At 45.4% G+C, this 18291-nt stretch overlaps 1 protein-coding gene across 9 annotated transcripts in view; it reads left to right on the top strand.

Annotated features, from left to right (window-relative positions):
• The first annotated feature begins 974 nt into the window (after window positions 1-974).
• The window catches only part of LOC118948220 (serine/arginine repetitive matrix protein 2-like), a 48398-nt gene continuing 31081 nt past the window's right edge, over window positions 975-18291 (top strand). For 6 of the 9 annotated variants that reach the window (XM_036973189.1, XM_036973188.1, XM_036973186.1 and 3 more), the window contains exons 1-6: window positions 975-1191; window positions 8972-9037; window positions 9252-9322; window positions 11494-11608; window positions 12094-12285; window positions 17999-18077. In XM_036973189.1, coding sequence (XP_036829084.1) covers window positions 1095-1191; window positions 8972-9037; window positions 9252-9322; window positions 11494-11608; window positions 12094-12285; window positions 17999-18077 — 620 coding nt within the window. In that variant the 5' untranslated portion in view covers window positions 975-1094. Of the gene's footprint in view, window positions 1192-8971; window positions 9038-9251; window positions 9323-11493; window positions 11609-12093; window positions 12286-17998; window positions 18078-18291 lie in introns of those variants that run through there. The other 3 variants (XM_036973183.1, XM_036973190.1, XM_036973191.1) reach the window with 3 other exon arrangements.

The raw sequence follows: 18291 nt of genomic DNA, 5'->3' as shown, positions 1-18291 counted from the left end.
AGACTATATACAAGATGCAGTAGATGGTATAGACTATATACAAGATGCAGTAGATGATATAGACTATATACAAGATGCAATAGATGGTATAGACTGTATACAAGATGCAGTAGATGGTATAGACTATATACAAGATGCAGTAGATGGTATAGACTATATACAAGATGCAGTAGATAGTATAGACTATATACAAGATGCAGTAGATGGTATAGACTATATACAAGATGCAGTAGATGATATAGACTATATACAAGATGCAATAGATGGTATAGACTGTATACAAGATGCAGTAGATGGTATAGACTATATACAAGATGCAGTAGATAGTATAGACTATATACAAGATGCAATAGATGGTATAGACTGTATACAAGATGCAGTAGATGGTATAGACTATATACAAGATGCAGTAGATAGTATAGACTATATACAAGATGCAGTAGATGGTATAGACTATATACAAGATGCAGTAGATGATATAGACTATATACAAGATGCAGTAGATGGTATAGACTATATACAAGACGCAGTAGATGGTATAGACTGTATACAAGATGCAGTAGATGGTATAGACTACAGTGGGGCAAAAAAGTATTTAGTCATCCACCAATTGTGCAAGTTCTCACGGGGGGGGGGGGGGGGGGGGGGGGGCACACACAATTTGCACATAATATGACATTTGAAATGTCTTTATTCTTTTGGAACTTTTGTGAGTGTAATGTTTACTGTTCATTTGTTTATTTAACTTTTGTTTATTGCATTGGCAATGTAAACATATGTTTCCCATGCCAATAAAGCCCCATACATTAAACTTGAATTGAGAGAGAGAGAGAGAGAGAGAGAGAGAAAGAGCCAGGGAGAGAGAGAGAGAGAGAGACAGAGACAGAGAGAGAGAGAGAGAGAGAGGGAGACAGAGAGAGAGAGAGAGAGAGAGAGAGAAAGAGAGAGAGAGAGAAAGAGCCAGGGAGAGAGAGAGAGAGAGAGCGAGAGAGAGAAAGTGCCAGGGAGAGAGAGAGGTCAGTCGTGATGAGCGGAGGTTGACTCCTGATGACGCAAAGAGAGACCGAGCAGGGTGAAAGGAGGAGGCAGACAGAATGGCTGCCCGGTGCCGCAGCTCCAAATGCACCGTAGAAAGGAACGGATTCAAGCGGGAACTCGATACCTGGCGGCACAAACTGATCAACTGCGTCGGTAAGAAGAAACCTAGGCATCTTTTTTTAAATGGCCTTTTGAACTTGGAAGCGATTTTACATCCCCGAAGTACAAAAAGGGAAAGATCCACAACATGAGTTAAACCCGGTTTAGCTGTAACGTTAGCCGCTAATGCTAGATACCTTTACAACAGCAGGTAACTAACGTTAGCCGCTAATGCTAGATACCTTTACAACAGCAGGTAACTAACGTTAGCCGCTAATGCTAGATACCGTTTCAACAGCAGGTAACTAACGTTAGCTGCTAATGCTAAATGCCTTTACAAGCTGCCTTTAATAACGTCAGGTAACTAACGTTAGCCGCTAATGCTAAATGCCTTTACAAGCTGCCTTTAATAACGTCAGGTAACTAACGTTAGCCGCTAATGCTAAATGCCTGTACAAGCTGTCTTTAATAGCAGCAGGTAGTTTAGCATGTCCGTTTTCTGTTGACTCCGTTTCTCTTTGTCCTGTCTTGGCTGTTTCCAATGTACGTCCATGTAAAAACACCTCGTAGAAGTCCATGATTTCTAGCAGCTAACAAGCTAGTTGGATTAGCTTAACTAGCTATACCGTGTTTGTTGTGGTTACTATAACTAGCTGCCATGTTTGTTATGTTACTATAACTAGCTGTCGTGTTTGTTATGTTACGATAACTAGCTGTCGTGTTTGTTATGGTTACTATAACTAGCTGTTGTGTTTGTTGTGGTTACTATAACTAGCTGTTGTGTTTGTTATGTTACTATAACTAGCTGCCGTGTTTGTTGTGGTTACTATAACTAGCTGTTGTGTTTGTTATGTTACTATAACTAGCTGCCGTGTTTGTTATGGTTACTATAACTAGCTGTTGTGTTTGTTATGTTACTATAACTAGCTGCCGTGTTTGTTGTGGTTACTATAACTAGCTGTTGTGTTTGTTATGTTACTATAACTAGCTGCCGTGTTTGTTATGGTTACTATAACTAGCTATACCGTGTTTGTTGTGGTTACTATAACTAGCTGTTGTGTTTGTTATGTTACTATAACTAGCTGCCGTGTTTGTTATGTTACTATAACTAGCTGTCGTGTTTGTTATGGTTACTATAACTAGCTGCCATGTTTGTTATGGTTACTATAACTAGCTGCCATGTTTGTTATGTTACTATAACTAGCTATAACGTGTTTGTTATGGTTACTATAACTAGCTATAACGTGTTTGTTATGTTACTATAACTAGCTATAACGTGTTTGTTATGTTACTATAACTAGCTGCCATGTTTGTTATGGTTACTATAACTAGCTACCGTGTTTGTTATGGTTAGTATAACTAGCTATACCGTGTTTGTTATGGTTACTATAACTAGTTACCGTGTTTGTTATGTTACTATAACTAGCTATAACGTGTTTGTTATGGTTACTATAACTAGCTATAACGTGTTTGTTATGGTTACTATAACTAGCTATACCGTGTTTGTTATGTTACTATAACTAGCTATAACGTGTTTGTTATGGTTACTATAACTAGCTATACCGTGTTTGTTATGGCTGCTATAACTAGCTATACCGTGTTTGTTATGGTTACTATAACTAGCTATAACGTGTTTGTTATGGTTACTATAACTAGCTATACCGTGTTTGTTATGTTACTATAACTAGCTATAATGTGTTTGTTATGGTTACTATAACTAGCTATAACGTGTTTGTTATGTTACTATAACTAGCTATAACGTGTTTGTTATGTTACTATAACTAGCTATACCGTGTTTGTTATGTTACTATAACTAGCTATAATGTGTTTGTTATGGTTACTATAACTAGCTATAACGTGTTTGTTATGGTTACTATAACTAGTTACCGTGTTTGTTATGTTACTATAACTAGCTATAATGTGTTTGTTATGGTTGCTATAACTAGCTATAATGTGTTTGTTATGGTTACTATAACTAGTTACCGTGTTTGTTATGTTACTATAACTAGCTATAATGTGTTTGTTATGGTTACTATAACTAGTTACCGTGTTTGTTATGTTACTATAACTAGCTATAATGTGTTTGTTATGTTACTATAACTAGCTATACCATGTTTGTTATGGTTACTATAACTAGCTATAACGTGTTTGTTATGTTACTATAACTAGCTATAACGTGTTTGTTGTGGTTACTATAACTAGCTGTCGTGTTTGTTATGGTTACTATAACTAGCTATACCGTGTTTGTTATGTTACTATAACTAGCTATACCGTGTTTGTTATGTTACTATAACTAGCTATAACGTGTTTGTTATGGTTACTATAACTAGTTACCGTGTTTGTTATGGTTACTATAACTAGCTATAACGTGTTTGTTGTGGTTACTATAACTAGCTGTCGTGTTTGTTATGGTTACTATAACTAGCTGCCGTGTTTGTTATGGTTACTATAACTAGTTACCGTTCGAGTCAAGGGTCTTTATTGACATGGGGAAACATGTTTACATTTTCATACTCATTTGTATAGCGAACGTTTAGTTAGGATCGCGTTATAATACCAGCTAACGTTTAATTGTTAGTGAAACATGTTAGAATAACAGTTTCGTGCTATACAGTTGTTCTATAGGTTATGTTAGTTCGCCTGCTGTTTAAATATGTTAGCTAGACATTGACATTGTTTAGGTTATTTCGGGGAAGGGGGTTATGAGTGTAACGTTAGCTAATGTTAGCGATAGGGTTGCCAGGTCAAGTACAAATATTTAGCCAAATGACCTGCCAAAAGGCCTGAACTAGCCCACTTCCGTTTTTTTTTTGCAAGAGAGAAGTTGCCAGATTGGTCGTATAAACACTTTTTTTTACATAATCTTATCGCGTCAAAATGAAGGAATATCGACGATGAAACCTGTAATGATGTTGGAAGAAAAATTTAAATTTTTCATTAAAATACTAATTGCAAATTTAATAAACAAATGTTGACTATATGTCGCAAGAGAAAATATAATTAACCTTTTTATTTAAACTCAACAGTTTTTTTAATCCATCCACATGTCGATTTTAATTAGTTTGACTGCTGTGATTTAAGACACAAGGCATGAGGGGGGGGGGGGGGGGGGGGGGGGGGGTGGTATATGGCCAATATATCACGGTTAAGTCTCTGCACGGTTCAGGAAACGTCTGCAGTGGCCAATCAGCATTTACTGTGATATGGTATATGGCCAATCAGCATTTACTGTGATATGGTATATGGCCAATCAGCATTTACTGTGATATGGTATATGGCCAATCAGCATTTACTGTGATATGGTATATGGCCAATCAGCATTTACTGTGATATGGTATATGGCCAATCAGCATTTACTGTGATATGGTATATGGCCAATCAGCATTTACTGTGATATGGTATATGGCCAATCAGCATTTACTGTGATATGGCCTCAGCAGAACTCAGTCATACTTCTCGCGAGCAGCTCAGAGCTGTTGTGAAGGAAGTGAGTTTGTGTTTATACAGGAAGTCCCCCCCCCCCAGCTACCATCAACCTGTCATGTCAAGGCGGAGCCAATACGGAGCCGTCCGCATCGTAACAACATTTGGGAGTGATGTGGAATGGAACTCAATTTGGTCTCCGCAGTTTCCTCACTCCCTTCCATATGGCGCCTCCGACCACATTTTAGAATCAAGAACAAATTGGCTTTAAGCACGATGCTTAAGGTCAAGTGCAGCTGGCCCAGAACAGAGAGGCACGTCTCGCTCTTCATTGTAATCAGAGGGCTGATATTAATACTGTGGATGCCCAGTCTCTCTTGGCTAAGAGTTGTTTTTATAAGAAACATTATGTTGAAAATCCCAAATTGTTTTCACAATCAACTTACACACATCTCTGACACACACACTTACCCCACCAGAAGTGCCCCTCGGGGGTCTTTTCATAGTCCCCAGATCCAGAACAAATTGAAGGAAGCGTACAGTATTATATAGAGCCCTTATTGCATGGAACTTCCTTCCATCTCATATTGTTTTAAATAAACAGAAAACCTGGTTTCACAAAACAGATAAAGCAACACCTCCCGGCCACACCTCCTCTTCCCCTATTGGACCCAGATAGTTTGTGTCTATGTATTGATATGAGGGCAGATAAAGCCACACCTCCCGGCCACACCTCCTCTCCCCCTATTGGACCCAGATAGTTTGTGTCTATGTATTGATATGAGGGCAGATAAAGCCACACCTCCCGGCCACACCTCCTCTTCCCCTATTGGACCCAGATAGTTTGTGTCTATGTATTGATATGAAGGCAGATAAAGCCACACCTCCCGGCCACACCTCCTCTCCCCCTATTGGACCCAGATAGTTTGTGTCTATGTATTGATATGAGGGCAGATAAAGCCACACCTCCCGGCCACACCTCCTCTCCCCCTATTGGACCCAGATAGTTTGTGTCTATGTATTGATATGAGGGCAGATAAAGCAACACCTCCCGGCCACACCTCCTCTTCCCCTATTGGACCCAGATAGTTTGTGTCTATGTATTGATATGAGGGCAGATAAAGCCACACCTCCCGGCCACACCTCCCCTATTTGACCCAGATAGTTTGTGTCTATGTATTGATATGAGGGCAGATAAAGCCACACCTCACGGCCACACCTCCCCTATTTGACCCAGATAGTTTGTGTCTATGCATTGATATGAGGGCAGATAAAGCCACACCTCCCGGCCACTCCTCCCCTATTGGACCCAGATAGTTTGTGTCTATGTATTGATATGAGGGCAGATAAAGCCACACCTCCCGGCCACTCCTCCCCTATTGGACCCAGATAGTTTGTGTCTATGTATTGATATGAGGGCAGATAAAGCAACACCTCCCGGCCACACCTCCTCTCCCCCTATTGGACCCAGATAGTTTGTGTCTATGTATTGATATGAGGGCAGATAAAGCCACACCTCCTGGCCACACCTCCTCTCCCCCTATTGGACCCAGATAGTTTGTGTCTATGTATTGATATGAGGGCAGATAAAGCCACACCTCACGGCACAACGCCTCTCCCCCTATTGGACCCAGATAGTTTGTGTCTATGTATTGATATGAGGGCAGATAAAGCCACACCTCCCGGCCACACCTCCTCTCCCCCTATTGGACCCAGATAGTTTGTGTTTAAGCATTGATATGGAGGCTACATGTGCCTTTTAATAATGTATATAGTTCTGTCCTTGAGCTGTTCTTGTCTATTGATGTTCTGAATTGTGTTCTGTGTTCTGTGCTCTGTGCTCTGTGTTCTGTGCTCTGTGTTCTGTGTTCTGTGTTCTGTGCCCTGTGTTCTGTGCTCTGTGCTCTGTGTTCTGTGCTCTGTGTTCTGTGTTCTGTGTTCTGTGTTCTGTGCCCTGTGTTCTGTGTTCTGTGCTCTGTGTTCTGTGCTCTGTGCTCTGTGTTCTGTGCTCTGTGTTCTGTGCTCTGTGCTCTGTGCTCTGTGTTCTGTGTTCTGTGTTCTGTTTGGACCCCAGGAAGAGTAGCTGCTACGTTTGCAACAGGCTAATACCAAGTGCCTGGATACAGCCGTTGGCCGTGGTATATGGGCCATATGCAACAAACCACCATGTTAAGACTACAAACGGTTATAAATGGCCCATTTGCGAGATTGACTTGTCATTTCGATAGGCATGGGCAACACATGATACACACACGAGTCCTGCATCTTATTTCAGAGACCTAAACAACACATGATACACACACACACAAACACACACACACACACACACGAAGCCTGCATCTTATTTCAGAGACATAAGCAGCACATGATACACACACACACACACACACACACACACACACACACACACACACACACACACACACACACACACACACACCCACGAGGCCCACCTCTCATTTCAGATAGTCTGCAGTAGTCAAGATGTAAACTGAATGGTTTTAGCAGCTTGAATGGTTCAAATTAACAGACAGATGTATTAAACATGAGTAGCGAGGTGTTGTTGTTGTTGTTGTTGTTGAGATGCTTGTTTTCCCCCCGGTAGTCTGCTGGAATAGACTATTGAGGAAGAAGATAATTTCAATCACTTCATTAAGTAGGAAATAATATGTATTTGAACTGAGGGTCAACAACAGCCGGTGTTTGTTTAATTTGTTTATTTGTTTATTTTATGTTTAACCTGTAGCCTAATCTCACAACTGTTAACGTCAATATAATGCTAACTGCCAGTTTAACCCATCCTGCCCTGCTTCTAGACCCAAACTGTTACAGACCTATATCCACCCTGCCCTGCCTCTAGACCCAAACTGTTACAGACCTATATCCATCCTGCCCTGCCTCTAGACCCAAACTGTTACAGACCTATACCCATCCTGCCCTGCCTCTAGACTCAAACTGTTACAGACCTATATCCATCCTGCCCTGCCTCTAGACCCAAACTGTTACAGACCTATATCCATCCTGCCCTGCCTCTAGACTCAAACTGTTACAGACCTATACCCATCCTGCCCTGCCTCTAGACCCAAACTGTTACAGACCTATACCCATCCTGCCCTGCCTCTAGACCCAAACTGTTACAGACCTATACCCATCCTGCCCTGCCTCTAGACCCAAACTGTTACAGACCTATACCCATCCTGCCCTGCCTCTAGACCCAAACTGTTACAGACCTATACCCATCCTGCCCTGCCTCTAGACCCAAACTGTTACAGACCTATACCCATCCTGCCCTGCCTCTAGACCCAAACTGTTACAGACCTATATCCATCCTACCTGCCTCCTCTACACTCTAACCACTAGGCTACCTGCCTCCTCTACACTCTAACCACTAGACTACCTACCTCCTCTACACTCTAACCACTAGGCTACCTGCCTCCTCTACACTCTAACCACTAGACTACCTGCCTCCTCTACACTCTAACCACTAGACTTACCTGCCTCCTCTACACTCTAACCACTAGACTACCTACCTCCTCTACACTCTAACCACTAGGCTACCTGCCTCCTCTACACTCTAACCACTAGGCTACCTGCCTCCTCTACACTCTAACCACTAGACTACCTGCCTCCTCTACACTCTAACCACTAGGCTACCTGCCTCCTCTACACTCTAACCACTAGGCTACCTGCCTCCTCTACACTCTAACCACTAGGCTACCTGCCTCCTCTACACTCTAACCACTAGGCTACCTGCCTCCTCTACACTCTAACCACTAGGCTACCTGCCGCCTCTCCACTCTAACCACTAGGGTACCTACCTCCTCTCCACTCTAACCACTAGGGTACCTACCTCCTCTCCACTCTAACCACTAGTTGATGTGTATTCCAGGGCTCTCCACTCTAACCACTAGGGTACCTACCTCCTCTCCATTCTAACCACTAGACTACCTACCTCCTCTCCATTCTAACCACTAGTTGATGTGTATTCCAGGGCTCTACACTCTAACCACTAGTCTACCTACCTCCTCTACACTCTAACCACTAGTTGATGTGTATTCCAGGGCTCTCCACTCTAACCACTAGGGTACCTACCTCCTCTCCACTCTAACCACTAGTTGATGTGTATTCCAGGGCTCTCCACTCTAACCACTAGGGTACCTACCTCCTCTCCACTCTAACCACTAGTTGATGTGTATTCCAGGGCTCTCCATTCTAACCACTAGTCTACCTACCTCCTCTACACTCTAACCACTAGTTGATGTGTATTCCAGGGCTCTCCACTCTAACCACTAGGGTACCTACCTCCTCTCCACTCTAACCACTAGTTGATGTGTATTCCAGGGCTCTCCACTCTAACCACTAGGGTACCTACCTCCTCTCCACTCTAACCACTAGTTGATGTGTATTCCAGGGTTTGAGAGCATTCTGGAGGGAATCTATGGCCCGTTGCTGCTCAGAGACCTCAATATTTTTGACGGTGAGTGTCAGTGTGTGTGTGTGTGTGTGTGTGTGTGTGTGTGTGTGTGTGTGTGTGTGTGTGTGTGTGTGTATTTGCGTGCAGGTATTTTGTGTTAGACATGAGTCTTGTCTTGTCTATGATCGTGTGTGTACACGTGTTCGCTCCCAGTTGGTGCCACTGAGACTTTATTGTGTGTGTGTGTGTGTGTGTGTGTGTGTGTGTGTGTTTCCAGACTGTGAACCCGAGGAGCTAGAGGACTGGGCAGTGAAAGCCAGTTGTTCCTTCTGCAGCCTGCTGATCAATGTAAGTTCAGCTCCGTGATACAAACGGACTGCTATTTTCTGTCTCGATTTACTTCCAGCTCTCTCAGGGAAACGCTTCAGTCTAGTTCCAGCTCTCTCAGGGAAACGCTTCAGTCTAGTTCCAGCTCTCTCAGGGAAACGCTTCAGTCTAGTTCCAGCTCTCTCAGGGAAACGCTTCAGTCTAGTTCCAGCTCTCTCATGGAAACGCTTCAGTCTAGTTCCAGCTCTCTCAGGGAAACGCTTCAGTTTAGTTCCAGCTCTCTCACGGAAATGCTTCAGTCTAGTTCCAGCTCTCTCACTGAAACGCTTCAGTCTAGTTCCAGCTCTCTCAGGGAAACGCTTCAGTTTAGTTCCAGCTCTCTCAGGGAAACGCTTCAGTTTAGTTCCAGCTCTCTCAGGGAAACGCTTCAGTTTAGTTCCAGCTCTCTCACTGAAACGCTTCAGTCTAGTTCCAGCTCTCTCAGGGAAACGCTTCAGTCTAGTTCCAGCTCTCTCAGGGAAACGCTTCAGTCTAGTTCCAGCTCTCTCAGGGAAACGCTTCAGTCTAGTTCCAGCTCTCTCAGGGAAACGCTTCAGTTTAGTTCCAGCTCTCTCAGGGAAACGCTTCAGTTTAGTTCCAGCTCTCTCAGGGAAACGCTTCAGTTTAGTTCCAGCTCTCTCAGGGAAACGCTTCAGTTTAGTTCCAGCTCTCTCAGGGAAACGCTTCAGTTTAGTTCCAGCTCTCTCAGGGAAACGCTTCAGTTTAGTTCCAGCTCTCTCAGGGAAACGCTTCAGTCTAGTTCCAGCTCTCTCACTGAAACGCTTCAGTCTAGTTCCAGCTCTCTCAGGGAAACGCTTCAGTCTAGTTCCAGCTCTCTCACTGAAACACTTCAGTCTAGTTCCAGCTCTCTCAGGGAAACACTTCAGTTTAGTTCCAGCTCTCTCACGGAAACGCTTCAGTTTAGTTCCAGCTCTCTCAGGGAAACGCTTCAGTTTAGTTCCAGCTCTCTCAGGGAAACGCTTCAGTTTAGTTCCAGCTCTCTCAGGGAAACGCTTCAGTTTAGTTCCAGCTCTCTCAGGGAAACGCTTCAGTTTAGTTCCAGCTCTCTCAGGGAAACGCTTCAGTTTAGTTCCAGCTCTCTCAGGGAAACGCTTCAGTCTAGTTCCAGCTCTCTCAGGGAAACGCTTCAGTTTAGTTCCAGCTCTCTCAGGGAAACGCTTCAGTTTAGTTCCAGCTCTCTCAGGGAAACGCTTCAGTTTAGTTCCAGCTCTCTCAGGGAAACACTTCAGTCTAGTTCCAGCTCTCTCAGGGAAACACTTCAGTTTAGTTCCAGCTCTCTCAGGGAAACGCTTCAGTTTAGTTCCAGCTCTCTCAGGGAAACGCTTCAGTCTAGTTCCAGCTCTCTCACTGAAACGCTTCAGTCTAGTTCCAGCTCTCTCACTGAAACACTTCAGTCTAGTTCCAGCTCTCTCAGGGAAACACTTCAGTTTAGTTCCAGCTCTCTCACGGAAACGCTTCAGTTTAGTTCCAGCTCTCTCAGGGAAACGCTTCAGTTTAGTTCCAGCTCTCTCAGGGAAACGCTTCAGTTTAGTTCCAGCTCTCTCAGGGAAACGCTTCAGTTTAGTTGCAGCTCTCTCAGGGAAACGCTTCAGTTTAGTTCCAGCTCTCTCAGGGAAACGCTTCAGTTTAGTTCCAGCTCTCTCAGGGAAACGCTTCAGTTTAGTTCCAGCTCTCTCAGGGAAACGCTTCAGTTTAGTTGCAGCTCTCTCAGGGAAACGCTTCAGTTTAGTTCCAGCTCTCTCAGGGAAACGCTTCAGTTTAGTTCCAGCTCTCTCAGGGAAACGCTTAGTTCAATAATATCAGATTTACTGGGTTTCTCTGTCAGTCGCTGAATATTTGTAGCTGTTGTCGTTCAGGTGACGTTGGTTGTGCTCCGCTGCTCAGACGTTGCGGTGAATCAACCAATGGTTGCGCGCCACGTCATGGACCGCGTCATGGACATCATGATGCGGTTAGCTGATATATAACATATGGATCCAGACGTTGTAAGATCTGGCATGCGTCTGGGCAGAGGAACCTGGGCAGAGGAACCTGGGCAGAGGCAGGCCTGTGATTGGCTACGGCGTTGTTGCGGTTTTGTATGTGTTGTTACGACGCCTCTGTGATGTCATTGTCTCTTCCTCCTCTAATAGGACCATGTCCCAGTGGCCGCCTCCCCCTCAGACGACACGCCCTCCCAAGCCCCTTCCCTCTCGGACAGCAGCCTATCAGCTCACAGGTTCCTCCACGCTGTGTTCCATAAGAAAGGTGAGTCCCCGTCCGACTAGAACAGAGATGACGGCGTTTACACTCTTAATGCTAACAGCGCTACGTAGCATCGTTGGCTACCTGGTTTATACGCGCTGAGATACATGTACGTAGACAGTGTGTTTACCTGTGATTGGCTGAGATAAATGTACGTAGACAGTGTGCTTACCTGTGATTGGCTGAGATACATGTACGTAGACAGTGTGTTTACCTGTGATTGGCTGAGATAAATGTACGTAGACAGTGTGTTTACCTGTGATTGGCTGAGATAAATGTACATAGACAGTGTGTTTACCTGTGATTGGCTGAGATAAATGTACGTAGACAGTGTGCTTACCTGTGATTGGCTGAGATACATGTACATAGACAGTGTGTTTACCTGTGATTGGCTGAGATAAATGTACGTAGACAGTGTGTTTACCTGTGATTGGCTAAGATAAATGTACGTAGACAGTGTGCTTACCTGTGATTGGCTGTCTGTCCAGAGCTGGCGTCCAGCGGAGACCCTAACGTCCCTCTGGTGGCCCAGGAACTGATGAAGAGGATGGTGAGGCAGTTTGCCATGGAGTACGCCTCCAAGACACGCCTTACCACCACCACAGGCTCCCAGCGTTCTGACCTCGACTCACCTCTAGACCTCACTGTGACACGGAACCAGGAGGAGGAACCCACACCAGGTAGAGAACCCGACAGGACATAGAACCCACACCAGGAAGAGAACTCGACAGGTCTTAGAACCCATACCAGGTAGAGAACCAACACCAGATAGAGAACCCAACAGGACATAGAACCAATACCAGATAGAGAACCCAACAGGACTTAGAACCCACACCGGAAAGAGAACTCGTCAGGACTTAGAACCCATACCAGGAAGAGAACCCGACAGGACTTAGAACCCATACCAGGTAGAGAACCAACACCAGATAAAGAACACAACAGGACATAGAACCAAAACCAGATAGAGAACCCAACAGGACTTAGAACCCATACCAGGTAGAGGACCCAACAGGACTTGGAACGCACACCAGTTAGAGAACCCAACAGGACATAGAACCAATACCAGGTAGAGAGCCCAACAGGGCTTAGAACCCACACCGGGTAGAGAACCCAACAGGGCTTAGAACCCACACCGGGTAGAGAACCCAACAGAACATAGAACCCACACCGGGTAGAGAGCCCAACAGGGCTTAGAACCCACACTGGGCAAAGTGCCCAAGAGGGCTTAGAACCCACACCGGGCAGAGAGCCCAACAGGGCTTAGAATCCACACCGGGCAGAGATCCCAACAGGGCTTAGAACCCACACCGGGTAGAGAACCCAACAGAACATAGAATCCACACCGGGTAGAGAGCCCAACAGAACATAGAACCTACACCGGGTAGAGAACCCAACAGAACACAGAACCCACACCAGGTGGGGTATACTACAAAGCGGGATCAATGAGCTAGCCAGCTAACTTGCCTAACTATTTTTACATAGTTTTTTTTTTAAAGATGAGCTTAAATGGGCAAGGTCTAATTGACTCTTTCACTAAGCCCCGCCCTGAAATTTTGAGCAACCAATTACAACGCTCCAAGGGATAGCAACTGTAGTCGAGCCCGAAACGCATGAAGGGCAGTGGGAAAAATCGTTGTTTAAATGGTTAAATAATTAAACAGCGAACCAGGTACTGATTCCTGAAATGCAGAGCCTGTTGGGAGTATTATCAGAATCCCAAAACTATATTTAGTTAGTGTTTGCTAGCTCAGCTGGTTAGCTTAGCTCAACTGGTTAGCTTAGCTCAGCTGGTTAGCTTAGCTCAGCTGGTTAGCTTAGCTCAGCTGGTTAGCTTAGCTCAGCTGGTTAGCTAGCTCAGCTGGTTAGCTTAGCTCAGCTGGTTAGCTAGCTCAGCTGGTTAGCTTAGCTCAGCTGGTTAGCTTAGCTCAGCTGGTTAGCTTAGCTCAGCTGGTTAGCTAGCTCAGCTCTTTCTTATTGACCACCAAACGTTGTTAACGCTAGCTAGCCACTTGCTAGAACTTGTTTTCTCTAAATGGATGCTAGCTAGCCAAGTTGGCTATATTAGGAATTTTAACTCACCTTGCTGTCGACATCAGCAAACGATCTGAAAGCACTTTTACGATCCCCAAATGGGTTAGCAACTCGTACTATACAGGGTGTAGTCAGTGGCTAGCCACACTACGAAACAACTTGACCAGGTTTCCCGGGAAGACATTGTAGCAACAATCCACCACAACATACCCAAGAGTTTCCTGAATTAGCAGTGTTTATTTTCATTGCGTGTATTAAAAACATAGTTTGAGATCATTGTGAGGAGATTTCTCCAACGGTTAGAAGGGGGAAAATGGGCTTCCGGGGGAAAACGCTGTCGGAGGTTGCATCAGTATCCAAGGGAACCAGAGGTTGCATCAGTATCCAAGGGAACCAGAGGTTGCATCAGTATCCAAGGGAACCAGAGGTTGCATCAGTATCCAAGGGAACCAGAGGTTGCATCAGTATCCAAGGGAACCAGAGGTTGCATCAGTATCCAAGGGAGCCAGAGGGTTTTAGCGAAGGGTCGATTGATTCAACACCCGAAAACGCATATCTATAAGTTTCTCTTTTTTTCAAAGTTGAAAAGCTGAAGAACGTTAGGTACATCCTGGTACTTTCCTCAGGTGCTGGAGTTGTGGAATTCCAGGACAACAGAAAGGAAGAACGCCGAACACTGCGGCTCATAGTCCCGGGTGATATTTATAACATCCGTGCTTATCAACGATACCTGGCTAACTATTTGATCCTGCTTTGTAGTAGGCTGCTCTGGGAGAGAACCCACACCTAGGTTGAGGATTACCCAGGTCAGGATAACGTTGTAGCACCTAGGTTGAGGATTACCCAGGTCAGGAAAACGTTGTTGAGGATACCCAGGTCAGGATAACGTTGTAGCACCTAGGTTGAGGATTACCCAGGTCAGGATAACATTGTTGAGGATTACCCAGGTCAGGATAACGTTGTAGCACCTAGGTTGAGGATTACCCAGGTCAGGATAACGTTGTTGAGGATACCCAGGTCAGGATAACGCTGTAGCTTTGGGAAATACACAGATTCATTGGGACCAGTGCCGTTGCTAACTAGCATTGTTGAGGATACCCAGGTCAGGATAACGTTGTAGCTTTGGGAAATACACAGATTCATTGGGACCAGTGCCGTTGCTAACTAGCGTTGTTGAGGATACCCAGGTCAGGATAACGTTGTAGCTTTGGGAAATACACAGATTCATTGGGACCAGTGCCGTTGCTAACTAGCATTGTTGAGGATACCCAGGTCAGGATAACGTTGTAGCTTTGGGAAATACACAGATTCATTGGGACCAGTGCCGTTGCTAACTAGCATTGTTGAGGATACCCAGGTCAGGATAACGTTGTAGCTTTGGGAAATACACAGATTCATTGGGACCAGGGCCGTTGCTAACTAGCATTGTTGAGGATACCCAGGTCAGGATGACGCTGTAGCTTGGGGAAATACACAGATTCATTGGGACCAGGGCCGTTGCTAACTAGCATTGTTGAGGATACCCAGGTCAGGATAACGCTGTAGCTTTGGGAAATACACAGATTCATTGGGACTGGTGCCGTTGCTAACTAGCATTGTTGAGGATACCCAGGTCAGGATAACGTTGTAGCTTTGGGAAATACACAGATTCATTGGGACCAGTGCCGTTGCTAACTAGCATTGTTGAGGATACCCAGGTCAGGATAACGTTGTTGAGGATACCCAGGTCAGGATAACGTTGTAGCTTTGGGAAATACACAGATTCATTGGGACCAGGGCCGTTGCTAACTAGCATTGTTGAGGATACCCAGGTCAGGATAACGTTGTTGAGGATACCCAGGTCAGGATAACGTTGTTGAGGATACCCAGGTCAGGATAACGTTGTAGCTTTGGGAAATACACAGATTCATTGGGACCAGGGCCGTTGCTAACTAGCATTGTTGAGGATACCCAGGTCAGGATAACGCTGTAGCTTTGGGAAATACACAGATTCATTGGGACCAGTGCCGTTGCTAACTAGCATTGTTGAGGATACCCAGGTCAGGATAACGCTGTAGCTTTGGGAAATACACAGATTCATTGGGACCAGGGCCGTTGCTAACTAGCATTGCTGGTTTCCTTTTTGCTTAGAATTCTTCCTTGTTTATGCAAAAAGTTATGGGATATTAGAATCCTCGTCCCATCTTTGACCTAGAACCACACCACGTAGAGAACCCAACAGGACCTAGAACCAATACCAGGTAGAGAACCCAATGGGACCTAGAGCCACACCAGGTAGGGAACCCAACAGGACTGAGAACCCAACAGGACCTAGAACCAATACCAGGTAGAGAACCCAACAGGACCTAGAACCAATACCAGGTAGAGAACCCAACAGGACCTAGAACCAATACCAGGTAGAGAACCCAACAGGACTGAGAACCCAACAGGACTTAGAACCAATACCAGGTAGAGAACCCAACAGGACCTAGAGCCACACCAGTTAGAGAACCCAACAGGACCTAGAGCCACACCAGGTAGAGAACCCAATAGGACCTAGAGCCACACCAGGTAGGGAACCCAACATGACTGAGAACCCAACAGGACTTAGAACCAATACCAGGTAGAGAACCCAACAGGACCTAGAGCCACACCAGGTAGAGAACCCAACAGGACCTAGAACCCACACATTTCTAACTAGTTGCCTGACCTCTGACTAGCTGTCTGACCACTGACTAGTTGCCTGACCTTTGACTAGTTGCCTGACCTCTGACTAGTTGCCTGACCTCTGACTAGTTGCCTGACCTCTGACTAGGTGTCTGACCTCTGACTAGGTGTCTGACCTCTGACTAGGTTTCTGACCTCTGACTAGTTGTCTGACTAGTTGTCTGACCTCTGACTAGTTGTCTGACCTCCGACTAGCTGTCTGGCTAGTTGTCTGACCTCCGACTAGTTGTCTGACCTCTGACCAGTTGCCTGACCTTTGACTAGTTGACTAGGTGTCTGACCTCTGACTAGTTGTCTGACTAGTTGTCTGACCTCTGACTAGTTGTCTGACCTCTGACTAGTTGCCTGACCTTTGACTAGTTGCCTGACCTCTGACTAGTTGCCTGACCTCTGACTAGTTGTCTGACCTCCGACTAGCTGTCTGACTAGTTGTCTGACCTCCGACTAGTTGTCTGACCTCTGACCAGTTGCCTGACCTTTGACTAGTTGACTAGGTGTCTGACCTCTGACTAGTTGTCTGACTAGTTGTCTGACCTCTGACTAGTTGGCTGACCTATGACTAGTTGTCTGACTAGTTGTCTGACCTCTGACTAGTTGTCTGACCTCTGACTAGCTGTCTGATTCCTCCTCCCATAGCGGACAGTGTGCTCGACCTCTGACTAGTTGTCTGACCTCTGACTAGTTGCCTGACCTCTGACTAGTTGCCTGACCTCTGACTAGGTGTCTGACCTCTGACTAGTTGGCTGACCTCCGACTAGCTGTCTGGCTAGTTGTCTGACCTCCGACTAGTTGTCTGACCTCTGACCAGTTGCCTGACCTTTGACTAGTTGACTAGGTGTCTGACCTCTGACTAGTTGTCTGACTAGTTGTCTGACCTCTGACTAGTTGCCTGACCTTTGACTAGTTGCCTGACCTCTGACTAGTTGCCTGACCTCTGACTAGGCGTCTGACTAGTTGTCTGACCTCTGACTAGTTGTCTGACCTCCGACTAGCTGTCTGACTAGTTGTCTGACCTCTGACTAGTTGACTAGGTGTCTGACCTCTGACTAGTTGTCTGACTAGTTGTCTGACCACTGACTAGTTGGCTGACCTATGACTAGTTGTCTGACTAGTTGTCTGACCTCTGACTAGTTGTCTGACCTCTGACTAGCTGTCTGATTCCTCCTCCCGTAGCGGACAGTGTGCTCGACCTCTGACTAGTTGTCTGACCTCTGACTAGTTGTCTGACTAGTTGTCTGACCTCCGACTAATTGTCTGACCTATGACTAGTTGCCTGACCTCTGACTAGTTGTCTGACCTCTGACTAGGTGTCTGACCTCTGACTAGTTGTCTGACTAGTTGTCTGACCTCTGACTAGTTGTCTGACCTCTGACTAGTTGTCTGACCTCTGACTAGGTGTCTGACCTCTGACTAGTTGTCTGACTAGTTGTCTGACCTCTGACTAGTTGTCTGACCTCTGACTAGTTGTCTGATTTCTTCTTCCGTAGCGGACAGTGTGCTCGACCTCTGACTAGTTGTCTGACCTCTGACTAGTTGTCTGACTAGTTGTCTGACCACTGACTAGTTGTCTGATTCCTCCTCCCATAGCGGACAGTGTGCTCGACCTCTGACTAGTTGTCTGACCTCTGACTAGTTGTCTGATTCCTTCTCCCGTAGCGGACAGTGTGCTCGACCTCTCCAAGCGGAACTCTGCCAGCTCGGCCTCCACGTCACCCACCATTCACAAAGCCTCCGGGTGAGTGTCTCTCCTCTCATTGGTCCATAATGTCCATACTAGCACGATACTTAGTATGCATAGCCAATAGATGCCGTCGTTACTATTTACCATGCATTGACAATACAATATTTCACTATTTAGCCTGTACGGCAAAACCACGACATAATTCAGAGTAGTGTGACAGTGTTAGGTGGTCTGTATCAGTAGACTGTCTAGTGGTGGATGTAGTGGG

Source organism: Oncorhynchus mykiss, unplaced genomic scaffold (assembly GCF_013265735.2).
Source record: "Oncorhynchus mykiss isolate Arlee unplaced genomic scaffold, USDA_OmykA_1.1 un_scaffold_225, whole genome shotgun sequence".
NCBI lineage: Eukaryota > Metazoa > Chordata > Actinopteri > Salmoniformes > Salmonidae > Oncorhynchus > Oncorhynchus mykiss.
This window is presented reverse-complemented; position numbering and strand designations above follow the sequence as displayed.